Source organism: Phyllobates terribilis, unplaced genomic scaffold, assembly GCF_046119375.1.
Source record: "Phyllobates terribilis strain yellow unplaced genomic scaffold, ASM4611937v1 Scaffold_9__5_contigs__length_417890890, whole genome shotgun sequence".
NCBI lineage: Eukaryota > Metazoa > Chordata > Amphibia > Anura > Dendrobatidae > Phyllobates > Phyllobates terribilis.
The window spans coordinates 388,606,872-388,630,873 of NW_027362769.1; the positions used below are offsets into that span (position 1 = coordinate 388,606,872).

Consider the following 24,002-nt stretch of genomic DNA (forward strand, 5'->3'; position numbering starts at 1 on the left):
AAGATGGTGAGTGGCGATGACGCCATCATTAGCGTCAGCATCCCACTTGTCTGTCTTTTGCAACGCTCTCTGCAGAGAATTAAAGAGGAGGCATTGCTGCCAGAGTATGATGAGATGGATCAAGAAGCCATAGCGGGTGATTACACACAGCCCAGCCTCATCTCATCCCAATGTGCATTGGGGGACAATAAGGGAGAGGAAGAGGAGGAACAGGAGCTGGTATCATGCTCTGTAGACGGTAGTACCTGTATAACTGTCATACAGTCAATTTAGCGTGAGTGGCCTGAGGACAGTGGGGAGGAGGAGGAGGAGAGCATGGTAAGTCGTCATCTTGGTGAGGACACGGAAGTCTTGCCCGTTACCAGTCTGGCACGCATGGCTGACTTTATGTTACGCTGCCTTAACCGTGACCCTTGCGTTGTCAAAATGTTGGGTGACAGTCATTACTGGTTGGTGACACTTTTAGACCCCCCGCTACAAGGAGAACTTTCACTCTCTTATTCCTGAGGTGGAGAAGTCTACAAAAATGGGGCAGTACCAGAAGGCCCTTGCTGCAGAACTGTTAAAAAAATTCCTATCTGAACATGCTTGCGGCAGAGGTCACAGTTTGTTGACCAACCAAGGTAAACAGGCGAGAGAGATGCAACTCCAATCCAGCAGAGGCAGGGGAACACTGTTAACATTCTGGGACAGTTTTCTGAGACCCGCCCAGCTTACAGGCCCTGAGGTGCGGGGTACTCTCACAGGGAGTGGAAAGTTTCAAAAGATGGTGAGGGAGTACCTTGCCGACCGTACCAGAGTCCTCCGTGATTCCTCTGTGCCTTTTAATTATTGGGTATCCAAGCTGGACACTTGGAATGAGCTCGCTCTGTACGCCTTGGAGGTCCAGGCCAGCCCTGCCGCTAGCATGTTATCGGAGCGTGTTTTTAGTGCCGCTGGGGGAATCATAACTGATAAGCGCACTCGCCTGTCAACTGACAATACTGACAAGCTGACCCTTATCAAAATGAACAAGGGCTGGATTGGGCCAGACTTCTCATCACCACCAAATGACAGCAGAGTAACATAAAGTCAAATCCACTGTGTTATTTCGGGAGGTGTATTCCCATGCACCGCTTCACACCCACACATGGGTATACGCTTCCTCATTTCTGCTGTATTTTGCTCTTCTCCTTATCCTCAGCCTCCACCACCATTATACCACCAGGGTGACCGTGGGCCGTGTTGCCAGCATTGCAAGTTCCTCTGTCCTAATTTTTGGCAGCTTTTGCTTGGAAAGCATAGGCAAAGACTATGGGAGACCCACTCCCCAATAATGGGAATAATGTTTTTAATATGCTGTACTGCATGGCTCTTGTTTGCCAGCAGTGCAAGTTCCTCTGTCCTAATTTTTGGCAGCTTTTGCTTGGAAGGCATAGGCAAAGACTATGGGAAACCCAATGCTCAATAATGGGAATAATGTTTTTAATATGCTGTACTGCATGACTCTTGTAAGGGGCATGAAAACCGTCTTGTTAAGCTACTCTGAACTCCACATCTCTTCCAAGGGGCATTAAAACCGTCTTGTTAAGCTACTGCGACCTCCACCACTTTTTTAAGGGGCATTAAAACCGTCTTGTTAAGCTACTGCGACCTCCACCACTTTTCCAAGGGGCATTGATATTGTCATTTTATTCCACTACGACCTCCACCATTCTTCCAAGGGGCATTAAAACCATCTTGTTAAGCTACTGCGACCTCCACGTCTCTTCCAAGGGGCATTAAAACAGTCTTGTTAAGCTACTGCGACCTCCACGTCTCTTCCAAGGGCCATGATAACCGTCTTGTTAAGCTACTGCGACCTCCACCACTTTTCCAAAGGGCATTAAAACCGTCTTGTTAAGCTACTGCGACCTCCACCACTTTTCCAAGGGGCATTGATATTGTCTTTTTATTTCACTGCGACCTCCACCATTCTTCCAAGGGGCATTAAAACCATCTTGTTAAGCTACTGCGACCTCCACGTCTCTTCCAAGGGGCATTAAAACCGTCTTGTTAAACCACTCTGAACTCCACAGCTCTTCCAAGGGGCATTGAAATATTGTTTTTAATTAACTCTAACCTCCACGACTCTTCCAACGGGCATTGCATTTCCTCCTAATTTTAGTCAGCTTTTGCTTTTCAATGCATAGGCGAACACTAAGGGAGACCCACTCCCCAAAAATGGGTAGAAGGTTTTTAGTATGCTGTAATCCACATCTGTTTCAAGGGGCATTGCAGTTCCTTGAAACATATCCTACAAGACATGTGTGGTTGACTGGCCTGATATTGATGTAAATGGTCCCTGTTCCTCCTGCTCTTTCTCCTTTGCCACCATCTCATCCATCATTCATCACCTGAAGCTTTGTTTTAACGGGAGTCATAGAACTGGGATAGTAGCAGGAAAGCATCCAGCAATCCTCGGAGGAGGTAGGATATGCGCCAAAATGCTGACCACCTCAGGCCTAGCCGCTACTACATATATGCGCTTGCATTCCAAGAAAACAAAGCAGATGCTAACTTCTATCATCATCATCATGCTCCTCACCTTGGCACTCTCAACTCCCCTGATCGAGAAGCCAGGGCCCACCGGAGGAGTCTGGTTCTCTGGTGGGCTAGTCCAATTCTGCCCTAAAGCAGGCCAGGCTAAGAAAAGTGTGGGGGAAGTTGACAGGAGAAATAGCGGTGGCTGGGGACCGTTTATGGACACCCGGCCGCCCCCAGGCGGCTGGGGACCGTGTATGGACACCCGGCCTTGGGGCAGCTGGGGACCGAGTATGGACACCTGGCCGCCCCCTGGTGGCTGGGGACCGAGCGTGGACACCTGGCCGCCGGGCAGCTGGGGACTGAGTATGGTTACCAGGCCGCCGATGCAGCCATGACATGGTGGAGACACCGGAGGAGTCTGGTTCTCTGGTGGGCTCGTCCAATGCTGCCCTAAAGCAGGCAAGGCTAAGAAAAGTGTGGGGGAAGTTGACAGGAGAAATAGGGGCGCCTGAGGACCGAGTATGGACACCCGGCTGCCCCCTGGTGGCTGGGGACCGAGCGTGGACACCCGGACGCCGGGCGGCTGGGGACTGAGTATGGATACCTCGCTGCTGAAGCAGCCATAAGGTAGTGGCCAGCTTCGGCCTCCTCCAAACTAAAAGGCCCCATTTCAAGTGCAAGCTAGCAGTATGGTATTGCAGCCTGGGGGTGGGTGGGTGTCAGGCTGCATACTTGCGCTTGCATTGCAAGGAATGGGGGAGGTACAATTGAACACTGCCCTGGGACAAGGACTTGCATGGGGATAGTTGCAAGTCTGCATCTTCTGATGCGGCAAGGATCACTTCTGATGGGCACACTTTTAGGCAGTGACCTGGGCGTCAGAGATACTTCCAGGGGTCTTCCCCATGCTGTTCCCATGTCTTTTCAGCACTGTATGTATGTGTCACACAGCACATAGCCAGATAAGATTGTAAAATGTTAAAATGACATTTCCCGGTGAATGCATTTGTCACAGTTGAAAGCAATACAAAAGTGCAAAAATGCATAAAATATGCTACTTGTGAACATAGCCCAAGGTGTGGAGGAGTATTTTTGTTTTTGGTCATTTATTTTACCTTATACACAAGTCTTTACCCTGGAAAGGAAATTCCTTAATATATTTCACAGGAAAACTGTTTCAGTTTTGTTTTTGAACGTTCTATTGTGAGCCCTTAAAAGTGGCTTAATACCTCTGACCACTTTGTTGACAGCAGTGACCTGGGGGTCAGAAATGCTTCCTGGGGCGATCCCCATGCTGTCCCCATGTCATTTGAGCACTGTCACTATCGTTTTGGGCACTTTTTAGGCTTTCTACAGACTGCCGGGGGTGCCGCCGCAAAAATGCTCGGGTCTCCCATAGACTAACATTGGGCTCGTTGCTCGGGTCGAGCACCCGAGTATCATGGTGAGCTCGGCCCGAGCTTTGAGCACCTGAGCATTTTAGTGCTTGCTCAACACTAGTTACTACATATCCATAGGTTAGGTGATCACTTGCCGATCACTTGGGTTCAACCACTGGGTCCTTCAGGACTTTACTCTATAGAGAGTGAAGCATTGGTTGCATGCGTGTGGACATAGAAAACATGGTTCTCATAATCAGTGGGACCTCCAACAGCCGGACACCCATAGGTTAGTTATCACCTATCCTCATGTGGTATTTGTAACATTAAACTTCATATACATGGCACCACCATTTTTTACCACATTGCAGTTAGTGCCAAGTAACATTTCACAGTGAAAGCAAAGCAGGACCTGACCCTATGAGCTTGTAATCTAAAGAAAGGGGTGATCCGGAAAATATGTGCAGTCACTGATAGGAAATATATAACAAGGTTATCTTCAGAATTTTCAGCTCAGTCTCCCACTAATTTCCTCACTGGAGAAACCACAGCAGCCCCCCATAGACCTCCAGAAATGTCAGACACAGTCCTTACATTGTAGAACGGCTGATATCAGTGTAGACAGATGTCTCAGTGATCACTGACTGTCTCCTCTTCGGCCGTCACAGGTAACACTGATCACACGGCGTCATCTACTGTACAATGTCAGGAGGAACAGGAACTTACCAATTATCGAAGCTTGCAAAGTCTTTTATTGCGTTTTGAAAACTGCTTCGCTTTCTTTCACCTGAAACGGAATAAGATGGATTCAGTAGAAATTAAACTTCACAGTTACAATATCACTTAAAAAAATATTCTAGAAACTAAGAATATTCAGCTCCTTATGGTATAATGACGTGATCCCTACAGATTTATCCCCCATAGGATGAGCCGCCCCCACCAGTCTCCTGTAATGTCCCCAGTTATCCGGCACTGCCATTATCTCCAGGGATCTGTCATCATTTTGTAGAACCTGTTGTGGTTGTATCCTGAGGAAGTAGTGTATGTGCTTCGAAACGTGTCAATTAAAAACCGCATTAAGGGTATGTGCACACGATGCAGAAATGCTCAGGATTTTTTCCTGAGCGTTTCTGCATCTCTCTGGCAGGAAAAAACGCATGCGGATTGTACATGCGGTTTCCTGCCAGGGACATGCGGATGTGAAGCGTTCTTCACTTTCATTTCCGCATGCGGGTTGACAAGCGCTTCCCAAGCGATTTTAGCATCACTTGGAAAGTGCTTGTCAACTTCACACTATATAAATCCATGCAACCGGCATGGATTTATATAGTGTGTGAATGTCAAAAAATAAAAAATAAATCTATACGTTACCATCTGATGGCCCCCGGTGTCCTGCTTCATCGGTCCCGGCTGCCGGCAGTGAAGACTTTAGGACCTTCCGACGTCAGCGTCACGTGACCCGTCACATGACTCTGACGTCAGCGAAGGTCCTTCATTCAACCGCGAAGTGCGCGGGAAGCCGGCAGGACGCAGCGCGGGCCGTCAGAAGGTGAGAATATATATATTTTTTATTTTATTCTTTTTTTTTAATGGTACCTGGGTCTGGATGAGAGTCCTCTCCTCCACACCCGGGTACCATCCGCACATTAGACCGCATGAAAAGCGCATCAACATATACAGTGATGCGGATTCCATGCGGTCTAATGCAAGTCAATGGCGGCAAAAGGGCAGCGTTTCCGCAAAATTAATTGACATGCTGCGGATTTTTGACCGCAGCGTTTACGCTGCGGAAAAATCCGCATCATGGGTACAGCACATGCGGATTTCCATTGGGGAACATTGCTGCCCTTCTACCATGCGTTTTTCATGCGTTTCCGCGGCGTTTACGCAACTGCAAAAACGCCGCGGAAACGCATGAAAAACGCATCGTGTGAACTCAGCCTAATACAGCTCCTGGCTTTGAATCCTCATTATCAGCAGCATGGAATATCCACGTTTTGTTCTCCTATATCCATTGTACTGGTCGGATGACCTGTGGATCTGCAGCAGCTGGATATTCATGTTCTTTTATTGTTGTGTGGTCACAACTCTACCAGGTTAGCATAACCTATTATTAACTAAATTTTTATTCCTAGTAAGACCCTACTGCGCTTTTCTGCTCCCCAGCTCATATATACATATATCTTTACAGATGTGCAAAGAGATAGATAGTTATCCGTGAGATATATAATTCGTGCCTTTTGTATGTAGCTTACTGTACTTGTATTAAGCTAATAAATAAATAAAATGATGTGGGGTCCCCCCTATTTTTCATAACCAGCAAAGGTAAAGCAGACAGCTGGGAGCTTATATTATCAGGCTGGGAAGGCCCCTAGTTATTGGCCCTTCCCTGCCTAAAAATACCAGCCCACAGCTGCCCCAGAATGGGCGCATTACATGAGATGTTCCAGTTCTGGAGCTACGCCTTCACTTTTCCCGATGCCCTGGTATGTTGGCAATCAGGGTAATGGGGCTTATCTTTGATGTCAACTGTGAATTGTCCAAAACACAGCTGACATCAAGCTCTGGTGTTAGTAATGGAAAGGTGTCTATCAGACACCCCCATTACTAAACCAGGAAGCAAAAAGAAAAATACATACAAAAAATCTTTATGTAAATAAACACTCCCCCACACTTTCCCTAGTTCATCACTTTATTAAAGAAGTTGTCCACTACTTTCACATTGATGCCCTATACACAGGATAGGGAATCAATGTATGATCGGCCGGGGTCCCACACGTGGCACCCCTGCCGATCAGCTGTCATCGGTGGTTGCGGCCGCCGGCCGGAAGTTCTTGTCTGCGGTGCAACCAAAAGCAGCAAGGTTGATTGGATGGCGCTTCACAGGACAGATGGACAATGACCCAAAACATCCTGCGAAAGCAAAGAAGTGGAATATTCTGCAATGGCCGAGTCCTCACCAGATCTCAGCCCATTGAGCCGCATTTCACAGGCTGAAGACGACACAGAAAGTCAGAAAGGCAGAAAAATCCATAAACAAGCAACAACTGAAGTCACTGCAGTCAAGGTGGCAAAGTACAAAGTATTAAAAATCAATGTTTTATTTATGGTAAATAGTGATGGGTGAGCACTAAAATGCTCGGGTGCTCGTTGCTCGGGTCGAGCACATTGGAATACTCGGGTGCTCGACCCAAGCAACGATACCAATGTAAGTCTATGGGAAACTCAAGCATTTTTCAGGCGGCTCCCCCTGGCGGTCTGCAGAGGGCCTAAAAATTGTCCAAATCGATGGGAACAGTGCTCAAATGGCAAGGGAACAGCATGGGGAAGACCCCTGGATGCATTTCTGACTCCTAGGTCACGGCTGTCAACAATGTTACCAGAAGTATTACGCCACTTTTACGGACTCACAATAAAACATACAAAAATGAAACCAAAATGGATTTTCCTGGGAAATATGTTAAGGAACATCCTTTCCAGGGTAATGACTTGTATATAAAGGAAAATAAATAACCAAAACCAAAAATACTCCTCCACACCTAGGGCTATGTTCACACGTAGAGTTTTTGACGCGTTTTTGCACTTTTGCATTGCTTTCAACCGTGACAAATGCATTCACTGGGAAATGTCATTTTAACATTTTACAACCTTATCTGGCCATGTGGTGTGTGAGATATCATCAGACACATCGTGTTTCATTTATGAAGGAGGGACTCTGAAAGTCACAAAGCCTAATTTTATAGGGCCATCAGGCGGACTTTACTATTCTTAAATGGCCAGCAGTTGGCCCTCACTATTCTTAGAGAGCCATCAGCCGGCTATGCTTTGTTGTTCCCATTACTAAAGAGTTGGTCTCCTATTCTGTTATTGAGTATGCAGTGAGTGGCAGGGCTCCCCAAAATTTGGGTGCACTCCAATACCCCTTTGAAAATTTGGACGCACCCCAATACCCCTTTGAAGAGACTTAGAGGAGGGCCTCCTGAAAACAATGTTCCCATTATTAGGAAGTGGGTCTCCCATACTGTTTGCCTATTCAGTGAATGCAAGGGCTGCCAAAAATTTGGACCTACTCCAATGCCCCTTGGAAGAGACGTAGAGGAGAGCCTCCTGAAAAACATTATTAGGAAGTGGGTCTCCCATTGTGTTTGCCTTTGCAGTGAATGCAAGGGTTGCCAAAAATTTGGAGGCACTCGAATGCCCCTTGGAAGAGACGTGGAGGTCAGAGGTCCTCCTGAAAACAATGTTCCCATTATTAGTAAGTGGGTCTCCCATTTTGTTTGCCTATGCAGTGAATGCAAGGGTTGCCAAAAATTTGGAGGCACTCCAATGCCCCTTGGAAGAGACGTAGAGGGCCTCATGAAAAAATGTTCCCATTATTAGGAAGTGGGTCTTCCATAGTGTTGTCCTATGCAGTGAATGAAAGGGCTGCCAAAAATTGGGAGGCTCTCCAATGCCCGTTGGAAGAGACGTGGAGGAGGGCCTCATAAAAAAATGTTCCCATTAGAAAGGAGAGGGTCTCCTATACTTGTAATGCCCATGCACTAAGTGTATGGGCTGGCAAACATTTACCACTGGGGGGTATACATGAACATACTGTATAAAAAAAATTTTTTTACGGGCATCATAAACACCCTTTAAAAAAATATGTGGGTGTTGCATCATGGACCACGGTCACCCTGGTGATATGGTGGTGGAGGATGAGGATGAGGAGAAGGAGGAGGACAAGAGCAAATAGCCAAAATCAGGAAGCGTATACCCATATGTGGGTGTGAAAATGTGCATGGGAATACACCTCCCAAGAAAAGACACTGGATTTGAGTTTATGTTACGCTACTATCATTCGGTGGTGTTGAGAAGTCTGGCCCAATCCAGCCCTTGTTCATATTTATAAGAGTCAGCCTGTCAGCATTTTCAGTTGACAGGTGGATGCGTTTATCAGTTATAATTCCACCAGCGGAACTAAAAACCCGCTCTGACAAAACGCTAGAGGCAGGGCAGGCCAGGACCTCCAAGGCGTAGAGAGCCAGTTCACTCCACATATCCAGCTTGGATACCCAATAATTATAAGGCACAGAGGAATCACAGAGGACGTTGGTATAGTCGGCAAGGTACTCCCTCAGCATCTTCCTAAACTTTGCACTGCTTGTGAGAGTACCCCGCGCCTCATGCCTGTGCGATGGGAGGGGCTGAGAAAACTCTCCCAGAACTTGGACAGTGTTCCCCTGCCTCTGCTGGATTGGAGTTGTCTGTCTCGCCTGTAGTCCTTGGCTGTCCAACGAACTGTGACCTCTGCCGCCAGCGTTTTCAGATGGGAACTTTTTTAGTAGTTCCGTAACAAGGGCCTTCTGGTACTGCCCCATTTTTGTAGACCTGTCCGCTTAAGGAATAAGAGACATAAAGTTCTCCTTGTACCGTGGGTCTAGAAGTGTCACCAACCAGTAATCACTGTCACCCAAAATTTGGAGAACGTGAGGGTCATGGGAAAGGCATTGTAAAATAAACTCAGCCATGCGTGCCAGACTACTAACAGGCAAGACTTCCGTGCCCTCACCAAGAGGATGACTGACCATGCTCTCCTCCTTCTCCTCCTCTTTGTCCTCAGGCCATCCACACTGAACATCTGATATGACAGTTGTTCAGGTAGTACCGTCTATAACGCATGAAACTAGCTCCTGTTCTTCCTCCTCCTCTTCCTCATTATCACCCAATTCACATTGGGATGAGATGAGGCTGGGCTGTGTGTAATCACCCTGTATGGTTCCTTGCTCCATCTCATCGTGCTCCGCCTGCAATGCGTCCTCTTTGATTGTGAGCATTGAGCGTTTCAGAAGACAGAGAAGCGGGATGGTGACACTAATTATGGCGTCATCGCCGCTCACCATCTTGGTGGAGTCCTCAAAGTTTTGGAGGATGGTACATCTGTCTGACATCCATGTCCACTCCTGAGGTCTTATGTATGGAGTCTGAGATGAATACAGATGGGCCTTGTTGATGCTGGTACTCAACAACTGCCCTCTTCTGCTCACAAATCCTTCCCAACATCTGCAGTGTAGAGTTCCATCTTGTGGGGACATCACACACCAGTCTGTGAGCCGGAAGCTGCAAACGCTGCTGAAACACGGCAAGGGCGGCAGAAGCTGTAGGTGACTCTCTAAAATGGGCACACAAGCAGCATATTTTAACAAGCAGATCCGGCAGCTCCGGGTAGGATTTGAGAAACCGCTGAACCACGAGGTCAAGCACTTGGGCCAGGCATGGTACGTGTGTGAGCCGCCTCGCCTCAGAGCCGCCACCAGGTTCCGGCCATTGTCACACACGACCATGCCTGGCTGTAGGTTCAGTGGTGTGAGCCACAGATCTGCCTGCTTTTTCAGAGCTGTCCACAACTCTTCAGCATTGTGAGGTTTGTCACCTAAGAATATTAGCTTCAGCGCAGCCTGTTGCCGCTTGGCTGAGGCAGTGCTGCTGTGCTTCCAGCTTGTGACTGATGTGGTCATTTCGGAGATGGAGGCTGAAGAGGAGGAGGAGGCTGAGGTGGATGAGGTGCAGGAGCTGTAGACTTTGGGGGCAACCCTGATTGACATAGGGCCCGCAATCCTTGACGTAGGGAGGACGTGTTCCGTCCCAAGGACCGACTGGGTCCCGGCTTCCACTATGTTAATCCAGTGTGCCGTCAGCGAGATGTACCGTCCCTGCCCACAAGCACTTGTCCACGTGTCCGTGGTTAGGTGGACTTTCCCGGTAACTGCGTTGTTGAGGGCACGGCTAATGTTTTGGGACATGTGCTTGTGTAATGCAGGGACGGCACACCGGGAGAAATAGGGGCGACTGGGGACCGAGTACCAAGAGACGGCCGCCGCCATCAGGTTGCAGAATGCTTCCGTCTCCACGAGCCTAAAAGGCAACATTTCGAGCGCAAGCAGTCGCGAAATGTGGGAATTTAGTAGTGTGGCATGTGGAGCGTTAGCTGTGTATTTGTGCTTGCGTTCCAAAGACTGGGGTATGGACAACAGAATGCTGTGCTGGAACAAGGACGTGGACATGCTTCCTGATGCTGCTACTTGAGAGTGTGCAACGACAGGTGCAGGTCAGGAGGCATCTTCACATGCATCATGGACAGGGAATTGGCTTGCATACACAACAGTGGAAGAAGCAGTGGTGCCACTGTCCTGGACCCTGGGGTTCGGCCCACAAAGTCGGGTGCTTTGCTGCCATGTGCCTGATCATGCTGGTGGTGGTCAGGCTGGTAGTTTTGCCACCCCTGCTGATTGTGGCCTGGCAGGTGGTGCAAATGGCCTTTTTGGGGTTATCGGCAGAGTCTTTAAAAAACAACCAGACTCGGGAAGACCTAACAGTTGTACTGGCAACTTCCTTCGCGTTGGTGTTACGGGAAACGGTTGCCTGCCTTCTGTCTGCGGCCACCACACTGCTTCTTCCTGCCTGTTGGGGTTCTCTGCCTCCCTCACTCTGTGTGCTGCTGTCCTCTGCATCTACTCCTGCCAGGTTGGGTCAGTTACTTTATCATCCACCACCTCGTCTTCCACTTCCGCACTCTGGTCCTCCTCCTGACTTTCTGGCAATTGTGTCTCATCATCGTCCACCTCTTGTGACACTTTCCCACCGTCGCCTTTGTGTGACCGTGGCTGCTCAAATATTTGGGCATCGCTACATGCGATCTCCTCTTGCCCCGCTTCAAGTGGACTGGGGGCGAGAGGCCCGAGTCTATAATTGGAAAAGTGAACAGCTCTTCGGAGTGTCGAAGTATGGGATCAGTTGACTCGGCATGGAGGGAGGAAGGAGGATCAGGGTAAGGAATATGCGGTCCAGACTCACGGCTACTGAGACTTGACCGTGTGGAAGACAGGGTGGTGGTGGTGGTGGCTAAGTGACTGGAAGAATTATCTGCTATCCAACCAATAACCTTTTCACACTGCTCTGTGTTCAATAGTGGTGTTCTGCGGTCCCCTATTAGGAAGGTCGAGCGAGAAGATGTGGGTGTTTGTTGTGGCACAATTTCAGCTTGCCCACGGCCTCGACCTCTGTATGCACCATCGCCATCACGTTCAGTTCCCCGTCCCTTGCCACGTGCCTTGCCCATTTTAAATGGAGGACAATATCTTCCATGCTCACAACAAATGGCTGAATTTGGAGCAAACTTATATGTGATCCGTGTGATGGACAAACCACAGTTTTAAATACCTGGCCTGTAGGTAACTTTTGTGAACAGCAAACTGGTGTCAATAAGTTCACTGACACACTACAATAAAATTTCAATGGAGGCCAGAAATGGCAGTATTTTCTGAAAACGTATATGTGATCCGTGTGACGGAGAAAACACAGTTTTAAATACCTGGCCTGTAGGTAACTATTTTGAACAGCAAACTGGTGTCAATTGCTTCACTGACACACTGAAACAAATGTTTAATGGAGGCCAGAGATGACAGTATTTTTTTAAAACTTTTATGTGATCCGTGTGATGGAGAAAACAATTTTATATACCTGGCCTGTAGGTAACTATTTTGAACAGCAAACTGGTGTCAATTGCTTCACTGATACACTGAAACAAAATTTCAATGGAGGCCAGAAATGGCAATATTTTTAGCGCAATTATATGTGATTCGTGTTACGGACAAACCACAGTTTTAAATAGCTGTATTTTTAGCGCTGTAATATGGAAAGGACCTGGCTGTATTCTGCAGTGCCAACAAGAAAATGGCGCAGAAAAACGGTGTTCTCTGGATTGCTTTTTAAGCAAATAATTAGGGTTAAGATAAAAAAAAAATATTCCTGGCCCCTGAGAATTCCTGGGCCTTTGTATAGAAATATATAACAGCAGCAGCAGCAGCAGACAGAACTGGAATGGAGCCACTAGTGCTATATGCACTGCAGGCTGCTATATACACTGCCTGCCTGCCTGTCTATATACACTGCCTGCCTGATATCTCTGCAGATTGATTAGTCAGTCCTCAGAAGGACTGTTTGTTGAGATGGATATGTGTAATATACGTCTCTTCTACCTACACTACCTAATAAACAAGCAAATCTCTCCCTAGCTCAGCAGCAGCTCTCCCTACACTGTCTGATTCCGGAGTAGACTGTGACGAGCATGGCGGCGCCAGGTCTGATATAGACCTGATGACGCTGTGCGGCCAGCCAAACACTGTAATGTCACAACCAACATGGCTGCAGCATTATAGTGAGTGGCAGGCAATCCCTGCATGTTCATTGGCTCTGTAAAGAGCGCCAAACATGCAGGGAGGGGACCTAAGCTCCCGCCGAGCAACCCCGGAAATTTTCGGCGAGCGCCGAGCATCTCGAGCAGTGATATGCTCGGGTGAGCACCGAGCAGTAGCGAGCATGCTCGTTGATCACTAATGTTAAAGTTAATTTGTCCAATTACTTTAGAGCCCCTAAAATATGGAGCCTTTGAAGAAAAATGGTTGCAATTCCTAAACGTTTTACAGGGCATTTTGGTTCAACTCCCTTAACATAATGGCCCGCAGAGATGAAATCACAAAGATTCTGTCACTGGCCAAGTATTTGTGGTACTAATTGCTGGAACTGAAAAAATAATACTTTATGTTTATTACTTAATATGAAATAAGAATTGGGAAATCCACTTTTAAATATAATTACACTCACCGATGTGTAGGGGTCCGGTGCTCCGCTCTACGGGACCCTCCTCGCTGGGATGCTCCACTCTGCAGATGATTTCTGATCCTTGGTCTGAACTTATTATTGGGGTAAAAGTCAATGACGATACATAGGAATAAGTGTTATCTGTCTGTCTCTTCTCCTTGTGTGAAATCTTGTAAGTTCTGTCCTTCTTTGATGGTTCTCCGGGCAGATCAATCACATTTCCGTCCTTCTTTGTGATCCAGCTAACAGATAGAGGATCCGGGAAATATCCTAATATATCACAGGTCAGGGTGGCTGATTTGCCATCTTTCAGCCTGGGGACATTGATAGATCCGACGAGTGGACGCCAGGGAAGATCTGTAACATATGGAAGAAGATGAGGAATTTACACTGGGTCCTGTAAAGGTGTCATAGACTTTTACATGATAGACCTTTGTTGAAGGCAACAGTTTAAAGTTTAAAAAATTAGTCCCAAAATAAAATTACAAAATTAGACAGTACGGCATGAGTTGCAAAGCTCAGTGATTGGCTGCAAGGGTGATGTAAACTGTGACATCACTGCTTCAGCCAAACCATTGCTCAACTCTGCTGGTGGTCTGCTGTCAGTACTTTTGGCTCTGCTGCATCTGTAGACCTGCTGTCACACACAGTGTAGGAAAGACTAAGTACAACAGGAAGGGATGGGGGAAAGGAAGCCCAGACACTAGCGAAAGGGGGAGTCGAGACCTCCTAAGCTGATCTACAATCACCCTGTCTTCCCTATACATCCAATATTATCTCCTCACCAATCGCCGCGCAGAAACCTATCCCTGTATTTCCCTAGCACTTGGCCCTGGATAGGGAAGGGGGAGGATGAGCGCTAGTTGTTCCCCACTAACAACTAAAGACAGCAAGGGAAGACAGACACGGGGTAAGTAGCTTAGCTTGAGACGACTTCAGAGAGATCAAATACAAAAAATCGCTGCACTGCTGTCCAATGGTGCTCAAGTAGGGGCCGAACCCACTGACATATAAAAATAACCTTGGCACTCAGATGTTCAAAGCAGTGAAGTTTTATTGCAGTCCATTAGTAAATATAAAACGTTTCGGTCATTATGACCTTCATCAGTTAACAATGTTTCAATCTGACTAGGGGTTTGGGTGTTCAGTTAGTCAATCCTATGAGCAAAACTGGTGAGGACCACCTTATTGTATATGGGACCTGGCTGGCTTCACAACGCCTGGCTAGCTTCACAACGCGGTATCCAGTGCAAGTATATGGGCGCGCGCAGCACGCTGATACAGCCACAACTCGGACAGAGCGAGAAACTCAATGTCCCTGCACTGCCAAGTGGCTGCTATGGGGCCCTTGAGAAGGAGGGGGGCCCCCAGTGCCAGCATCGGGCCCCCTGCCAGTCACTCCAAGTTCAGTGATGAGAGAGGGAGCGCGATGCTCCTTCTCCCACAAATCCCCCTCTGCATCTGACGCAGACCCTGACCAGGCATAATGATGTCATCACTTGGCGCCCACTGTTCAAGATGTGCAGGAGCTCGGAGCAGAGCGGGGAAAGAGGAGGAGAGGTGAGTATTTTGTTTTATTTATTTTTTATGGGGAGTGCATTACACTGTATAATCTGCCTATGGGGGTGCATTATACTATAGACTCTGCCAATGGCGGTGCATTCACTATATACTCTGCCTATGGGAATGCATCATACTATATACTCTGCCTATGGGGTGCATTATACTATATACTCTGCCTATGTGGGTGCATTCCACTATATACTCTGCCTATGGGGGTGCATTACACTATATACTCTGCCAATGGGGTGCATCATACTATATACTCTGCCTATGGGGGTGCATTGCACTATATACTCTGCCTATGGGGGGTACATTCCACTGTATACTCTGCCTATGGGGTGCATCACACTATATACTCTGCCTATGGGGGTGCATTACACTATATACTCTGCCTATGGGGGTGCTTCATACTATATACTCTGCCTATGGGGAGCATTACACTATATACTCTGCCTATGGGGATGCATTACACTATATACTCTGCCTATGGGGATGCATTACACTATATACTCTGCCTATGGGGGGTGCATTGCACTATATACTCTGCTTATCAGTGTGCATACCACTATATACTCTGCTTACGGGGGTGCATTATACTATATACTCTGCCAATGGGGGTGCATTATAGTATATACTCTGCATATGGGGGTGCATTATACTATATAGACTGCCTATGAGGGTGCATTGTACTATAGACTTGCCTATGGGGGTGCATTATTTCATATGGAGGCCTATGGGAGTGCATTATGCTATAGATGCCTATGGAGGTGCATTATACTATATGGAGGCCTATGGGGGTGCATTATACTATATAGAGTCTGCCTATGGGGAGTGCATTATACTATAGAGGTCTATGGGGTGCATTATACTATATAGAGTCTGTCTATGGGTGTGCTTTATACACTATATGGAGGCCCATGGGGGTGCATTATAGTATATAGAGTCTGCCTATGGGGAGTGTATTATACTATAGAGGCCTATAGGGAGTGCATTATACTATATTGGCGACTATCTGGTGCATTATACTATATGTAGGATATTTATGGGGCCATCATACAGTGGGGGAGATAATGAGGGGTCTTTGTATAGTGTGGGGGCCATCAGTTTGGAGGCTACTAAGGGGTCAGTATACTGTGTGGGGGGTACTATACAGTGAGGGGGCATTATACTATGTATAATAGACTGTGTAGAGGTGAGCTGTACATGAGGGATACTCAGGACATTATTAAATGTTAAGTGGGCACTTATTGTTATAGGGGAACTCAGGTTATTGTGACTGTCAAAGGGGCACACAGAGGGCATTATTATTTTCTAGGGGGCAAAATGTGGGCTCTGTTTTCTAGAGCATTTCTATAGTCTTGAGGTTTGTTTTACCATCTAGATGGCACACCATACCACACAGCAGGTGCAGTAATAGGGACATGACAGCAGTTGCTCAGTATTGGGGTATCAGCAGGATAAGGGGTTTGTGCAGGTTGGAAATAGATGGGGACTGGGCCTGAAATGTAAGGAGTCAAATGTGTCTTTATTGTAATCTCTGTAGACGAGTCCTGGATGGAGAAGTTGTCATGTCGGTCTGGGCCAGATGGAAAAGACGGGAAAAGTGAACGACTTCATCAGAAAGAGCGTCAGCTGTAAGGTACTATATATAAATGTACTATAATCTCTTTAGTGTTCTGCAGGACAGGTATCCACCACCATATGGTCATCATATAGCAGTAATATCAGTGTTGGTCTTTGTATAAAGATTTTTTTTAGTAAAAGCGCGGTCATATGCTGAGGCTCTTCCACATCCACTATTGGGGTGCTCAACCATAGTTGTAATCAGAGTTACATGGTTAGGGGCCCACTCAGAAGTTTTGCCCCCCCCCTGAACAAAAACCCTATCTACGCCTCTATGGCTGAGTGTTGGGACACGCACCTGTCCCTTCCAATATAGGGGGGCCTTGACTTTCCCTTATCTCAGGAGTACCTCTGATGGTGAGGAGGCCTGAGCCGCCAGCGTATCCATATCTCCTAAGCCTGCGAGTGACCCCCCTCTCCACCCAGGGAGGAGGGCATAACAAATAGAATGATAAACCAACAAGACAGGGAACTGCAGACAGGGTAAACAGAAATAGCAATAACCCGAAATGCTCACACAGCCACAGAGGAGACACAAGGGAGTTATGGAAGGGAAACCAAAAGGGAGAGAAAACAGGTAAACATGCAGCAAAACAGCAAACACAAATCGCTAAGTAAACCTCCAAGCTCCTATACACCACACTCCTCCTTCACTCTCCAAGTCAGGCAGAAGAACTGATCACTGACACCCCAGGAACTCAGACCTGAGTCTATATAGAAGGGAAGAGTAGTTAACCCAAATCGCTGAGAGACGAGAATCTCAGGAAAACCCAGCAACCCAGATTAACTCCTGCACTGCTGGTGAAAAGCAGTAAGTTAATAAACTGGAGAGGAGCTTTGGCCCAGTGTGTGTGAACTACGCCCAGACAAAAACATTCCTCTTCAGGAACTCCTGAAGCTCCTCTCCCACTAAAGGTACCAAACTGTGGATGGTAACCGTATGCACCAAAAAACGGTAACCTGCCAGTGGATTCTTGATGATGATTATTAATGGAAAATATTGCCAGCGGTTAGTAGGATGCCCAATCCTCTTGATTTTCGAAGATGAAGTGTAGCACCCCAGGGGTCTGGTTGCCACAGTGGTAGAAATACCATGTCTGAGAGCGAGCATGGGTTTTCCTGGTCAGGAGCAATATTGCATGCCACACCTCCTGCCCCAGTCCAGGGAGGGGAGGAACCTGCCCTTTATAAACTGGATCTGGGGCAGGGTTAGAGGAGTCTAGTTCCAGAGGAAGGGACAGAGCAGCAGCAAGGAGCTCTGTGGGAGCCAGGAGCTGAAGGCCAGGGACTGGAAGCTAGCAGAGCTCGTCCTGGCAGAAGACGCAGAGAACCGGACACCGGAGTCCGAGGCTGTGAGGATATCTACATCCAGCAGCAGAAACCACCTGGCAGGGAATTTCAGGTCCTCTGGCCATAGAAAGCCCGGAGGCTCAGTCACAAGCAAGGGACCGGCATCGCCATCGAGGAGCGGAAGGCACCAAAGGCCCCAAGTCACCAGCCATACGGGTGAGCACCACACGGTACACTCAAGGACGTGGGCTACTACATGACTACAGCATGGTAGCCAGGAAGAGTGCAGTCATACGGGAAGGCCTACACGTCCACCTGGCCAGGGGGACTCTTGTTCGCTCACAGACTGACCAGGCCTCTAATGTTAGCCAGTACTCCCGGCAGGGCCTTCTTCATTACCAACAGTAAAGACCCTGAACTGCACTGCACGGCCTCTGAGTCATTTTTGCTGCGCCCATGCACCACAACCCTCACCATCTGCACACGCTGCCCTGAGGTTATACTCCTCCCGTCGGGAGTTATACTACCCTCTGCTGCGCACACAACATCAGCTCAGTGACCGCAATCCACGGGTGGCGTAGTCGGACATTTAAACATTACAAAACCAAGGAAACAGATCCGCCACTGGTTTGACCATTCGGGTCGCCGCCACGGAGACTACAACCCCTAGCATTACACAGAGACCCGGCTCCGGGTATTCCCCCATACACACGGCCCAGGGGGCGCGTCAGAAACACCTGAGGTAGGTCTCCAAATTCTGATTGATACGCTTGGTCTGTCCATTCGACTGAGGGTGGAAGGCAGAGGAAAAGGACAGCTGCACCCCCAGTCGAGAACAGAATGCCTTCCAGAACTTGAAAACAAACTGGGTCCCCCGATCTGACACCACATCGGAGGGAACACCATGAAGCTTCAAGATCTCATTTATGAATACCTGAGTGTCTTGGCATTTGGAAGTGCAGGTAATGCGACGAAGTGAACCATTTTACTGAAGCTATCTACAACCACCAAAACCACCGTTTTGCCTGCAGAAACGGGTAGGTCAGTAATAAAATCCATGGACAAGTGTGTCCATGGCCTACTAGGGATAGGTAGCGGAAGAAGAGTACCAGATGGACGGGTATACGAAACCTTAGAATACGCGCAAATACTACAAGCAGGTACGTGTTCAATCACATCCCAATGCAACCCTAGCCAAGAAAAGCGACGAGAGATGAGGTCCGCAGTTGCCTTACCACCTGGATGACCCGGAGGCACAGAGTTATAATATTCCTTAATTACTTTGGGGTGCAGATTAAATGGTACAAATAGCCCTCCTCAAGGGCAGGAGGCAGAGGTATCCCCCTCCAACACCTCTCCCTCCAATTCAGGATATAATGCCAAAATAACTACCCCGTTCTGTAGTATCGGGGCAGGGTTCTCATGGTCACCGACACCAGGGAAGCTCCGGGACAAAGCATCAGCCTTGAAATTTTTGACCCCTGGATGAAAATTGACAACAAAATTTAACCTAGTAAAAAACAGGGACCACCTGGCTTGCCTAGGGTTGAGACATTTAGCTGACTGGAGATATAACAGGTTCTCATGGTCAGTGATAACAATAAAAGGATAGACAGCCCCCAGCAACCAATGTTGCCATTCTTCGAACGCCAATTTGATTGCCAAAAGTTCCCTATTACCCACATCATAATTTTTCTCAGCCAATTTTTTAGAAAAGAAGGCACATGGACGCCATTTACCAGGGGACGGACCCTGAGACAACACAGCCCCAACCCCCACATCCGACGCATCAACTTCCACAATAAAGTATTGGGAAACATCGGGTTGGCTGAGTATACAGGGGGTACAGAAAGTATTCAGACCCCTTTAAATTTTTCACTCTTTGTTTCATTGCAGCCATTTGGTAAATTCTAAAAAGTTACTATTTTTTCTCATTAAAGTACACTCTGCACCCCATCTTGACTGAAAAAAACAGAAATGTAGAGATTTTTGCAAATTACTAAAAAAGAAAAACTGAAATATCACATGGTCATAAGTATACAGACCCTTTGCTCAGACGCTCATTTTTAAGTCACATGCTGTCCATTTCCTTGTGATCCTCCTTGAGATGGTTCTACTCCTTCATTGGAGTCCAGCTGTGTTTAATTAAACTGATAGGACTTGATTTGGAAAGGCACACACCTGTCTGTATAAGACCTCACAGCTCATAGTGCTTGTCCTACCAAATAAGAATCATGCGCTCAAAGGAACTGCCCAAGGAGCTCAGAGACAGAATTGTGGCAAGGTACAGATCTGGCCAAGGTTACAAAAGAATTTCTGCATTACTCAAGGTTCCTAAGAGAACAGTGGCCTCCATAATCCTTAAATGGAAGAAGTTTGGGACCACCAGAAGTCTTCCTAGACCTGGCCATCCAGCCAAACTCAGCTATCATGGGAGAAGAGCTATGGTGAGAGAGGTAAAGAAGAACCCCAAGATCACTGTGGCTGAGCTCCAGAGATGCAGAAGGGAGATGGGAGAAAGTTCCACAAAGTCAACTATCACTGCAGCCCTCCACCAGTCAGGCCTTTATGGCAGAGTGGCCAGACGGAAGCCTCTCCTCAGTGCAAGACATATGAAAGTTCTCATAGAGTTTGCTAAAAAAACACATGAAGGACTCCCAGACTATGAGAAATAAGATTCTCTGATCTGATGAGACGAATATAGAACTTTTTGGTGATAATTGAAAGCGGTATTTGTGGAGAAAACCAGGCAGTGCTCATCACTAGTGTTGAGCCACCCCCGTAGTGTTCGAGTTCGGTTCGTCGAACACCCGTGTGTTCGCCGAACTGTTCGTCGAACTGTTCGTCGAACACCTTCGAACACCGTTAAAACCAATGGCAGGCAAACAAAAACACATAGAAACACATAGAAAACACCTTCAAAGGTGTCCAAAAGCTGACAAACTGCTCAGAAGACACAACTAACACATGGAAAAGTGACAAGTACATATAGTCATGCGAAAAGAAAAGAGGTGGAGGAGTAAAAGGAGGGGGAGACACAGATATAGGCATGTCATGCCCTTCTAAAATCCAAAAAGTGAGAAGCCGAGACGGCCAGTCCGCTCCTGCCCGTGCCACCTCCGTGTCGCCGGGTTTGTGCCAGAGCCGCGGTGAACCCTGACGGCCAGCCCCCCTCTCCCAATACTGGTGCCTGTCCGCTGGTGGGTCGAGAGAGCCCCCCTGTGGTGGAGGCAGCTCTAAGCTTTTTAATTTAAATTGTCCCTCTAATTTGAATGAATACACTTTAAATCCATTTACAAGGATCTATTGGAGGGCAAGTCTCATGCCAGCAGCCGCGTAATTCCAGCTCCAGTAGCGTCCACTAAAGCTGCTGCAGTTAAAAAGCTTTTATAAGGATCGAGCTCGGCTGTCCACCGCAAGGCATCCTAGTGCCAGTCCCAGCCCCTATGCCTTGGGGTGCCTCCTGATGCTCTTCACTAAGTATCCCGTGGTCCCGAAGCATTTCCTTTGAAAAAATTAAGTGTCCAAACTACAGGTGTGGTGTAGCTTGCTTAACAGCCGGGATAATCCGCTGACTAGCAGACACTGCTACTAGGCACAAAGTATTTCCTGGGCTAGATGCAGTTAAAAATTTGTAAGTAGATACTCTCGTTGGATGCTGAGAAAGCATTCCATAGAGTCTCCTGGCACGCCATATATGATTCTCTTAAAAAGCTTGGGGTAGGGGTCTAGGGGACCCTTTTATAGCCAAAATCACGGCCCTGTATCACAATACGTCACCTAGGCTGAAGATAAATGGAACTGTAGCACCGAGGGCTCGGTTGCTACAGACGTATTGCACCTCACCCAGAGGTGTGATATCTCACTCTCAGATAAGGATGGAGTGTGGATCAGGACCCGACACCTGCATGCATTACACCACATTGCCGTGGGGCAGGGCGACCAATATGCCCCTGAGATGGGCACGACAGTCCCTGTCCCTGGCTGGAGTGGGGGGAGGGAACACTGAGGAAGGGGAACCCTGCAGTGCAGGAGCAGGGAGGAAGCAGTTCCTGGGTGCATTGAGAAGGGAGTATAAAAGGTGGGCACCATCTTAGTTCAGTGCAGAGAAGTCTGAGCAGAAGTGGCAGGGAGCAGGGGCTCTGCATGAGCTCTGCTCCGGAGGCGGGCCTAGTAACAGAGGCCCAGGCCTGCAAGAGGGAGAAGGAAGGAAGAGGAGCGGAGAAGGCTCCAGGAACGAGGAATGAAGGGATCCCAGGGGTGCGGACGGGTGAGTCGCCACACGCACGCCCGAATCCACCTGCGTGGAGGGGTCAGGCCAAAGGGGGAGACCGGTCCCCGAACTAGTGGAGGCAGGAAACGACCCTCAGCTAGAAACCGGAGGCTCTGACATTTTATGTGGCGCAGCCCCTTGCTCCACCCGCTAGGAAGGCACCACATAGGGTCAGGGAAACTGGCGCCAAGTTTACCAAGAGGAGGCCCGAGGCAGCCGGACAGAAGTGTTGGTAAGAAAGGCCAGACAAAGGACACACAAAGGGGGTCCTGTGAAGCGCTCCAAAGTTATCTGGGAGTTGTCTGAGCCCCTCACCTGGTGAGCACAGTACGACGTGGGCAGCCGTTACCTGCAGACGTGGTCTGGATAATAAGAACTGTGAGTAAAGGCCCTGAACTGCATCACTGACTCCGTGTCGTTACTGCTGCTGCCCTGCACCATCACCCCCATCCTCCGCATACACTGCCCTGAGGCTATACTCCTCCCGTGGGGAGTTATGCTACGCTCTGCTGCACCCACAACACCAGCCTCAGCGGTCTGCCCTGTAGCGGCGGTTCACTCTGACCGCAATCCACGGGTGGCGTAGTCGGACATTTAAACATCAAAACCACATAAATAGTTCCGCCACTGGTTTGACCGCCCTGAGCCACGGAACCGGATCGCCGCCACGAAGACTACAACCACCAGCATCCACCAAAAAGGGTCCGGCTCCGGGTGTCCCAAGGCCCAGGGGGTGCGTCAGAACATTTTCATCACCTTTCACAATCACCAATGGGACAAGGCAGGGATGTCCTCTGTCCCCTCTCTTATACATCCTAGTGACGGAGCACCTGCTCTCATCAATTCGCCATAACCCCAATATTAGGTGGATTGAGGTGGGAGGCACCGAGTACAAGTGCTCTCTATTTGCTGATGATGTCCTAGTATATATCACTCAATCACATATATCCATCCCTGCTGTTATGGCTGAAATAGATCACTTTGTTACATAGTAAAATTTTAAAATCAATGCAGCGAAGTCTGAGGCCCTCGATGTCTCCCTCCCTAAATCCATATAGGATTCCATCCAGTCCAACTTTCCCTTTGCCTGGCCCTCACAGGGTATCAAATACTTAGGAATTCCTATTCATAGAGACCTCTCCCATCTATGTTATCTTAATTTTGGGCCCTTTATTGAACAATTCCATACAGACCACGGTTGGCAAGTTAGAACTGTAAGATTCACTACGTGAACCACTGGTGTTTTGTGGAAAAGCACATGTACACCGCGTTCCAAATTATTATGCAAAAAGTGTTTAGGAGTGATAAGGGAAGAATTTGTTTGTTTGTCAGTTAAACTCATTGATGGTGATGTGTGTCAGGGCTCTTTATATCACTGTAAGCAATTGCAGACACCTGTGCTAATTAGTTTGGCAGGTGTGTCCAATGAAAGGCAAGACTACTTAAGAAGGCTCTCTCACATTATTAAGCAGCCTACATTTTCTGCCAAAATGGGAAAGAAAAAGGATGTGTCGGCTGCTGAGAAGCAACAAATTGTGGAGTGTTTAGGTCAAGGCATGACTACAATCAACATTGTGCGATGATCAGGATGAAGTGTCTTGGCAATCAAGAAGTATGTAGCTGATTCACAGTACACACGTGTGCTTGCTGATAAGGGCAAATTGAGGACTCTTTCCTACAGGCAATTACGTCAGGTTGAAAGAGCAGCGGCAAAAAAGCCTTGTCATAGC

The 24,002-nt window shown here is 47.9% G+C and overlaps 1 protein-coding gene across 4 annotated transcripts in view; it reads right to left on the bottom strand.

The window, feature by feature from the left end:
• Positions 1-24,002, bottom strand: part of LOC141162497 (uncharacterized) — a 163,025-nt gene that overhangs the window by 7,837 nt on the left and 131,186 nt on the right. For all 4 annotated transcript variants that reach the window (XM_073648668.1, XM_073648667.1, XM_073648669.1 and 1 more), the window contains 2 exons: positions 13,527-13,880; positions 4,611-4,671 (listed from right to left, as the gene is read on the bottom strand). In XM_073648668.1, the coding sequence (XP_073504769.1) occupies positions 4,611-4,671; positions 13,527-13,880 (415 nt within the window). The remainder of the gene's footprint in view (positions 1-4,610; positions 4,672-13,526; positions 13,881-24,002) is intronic.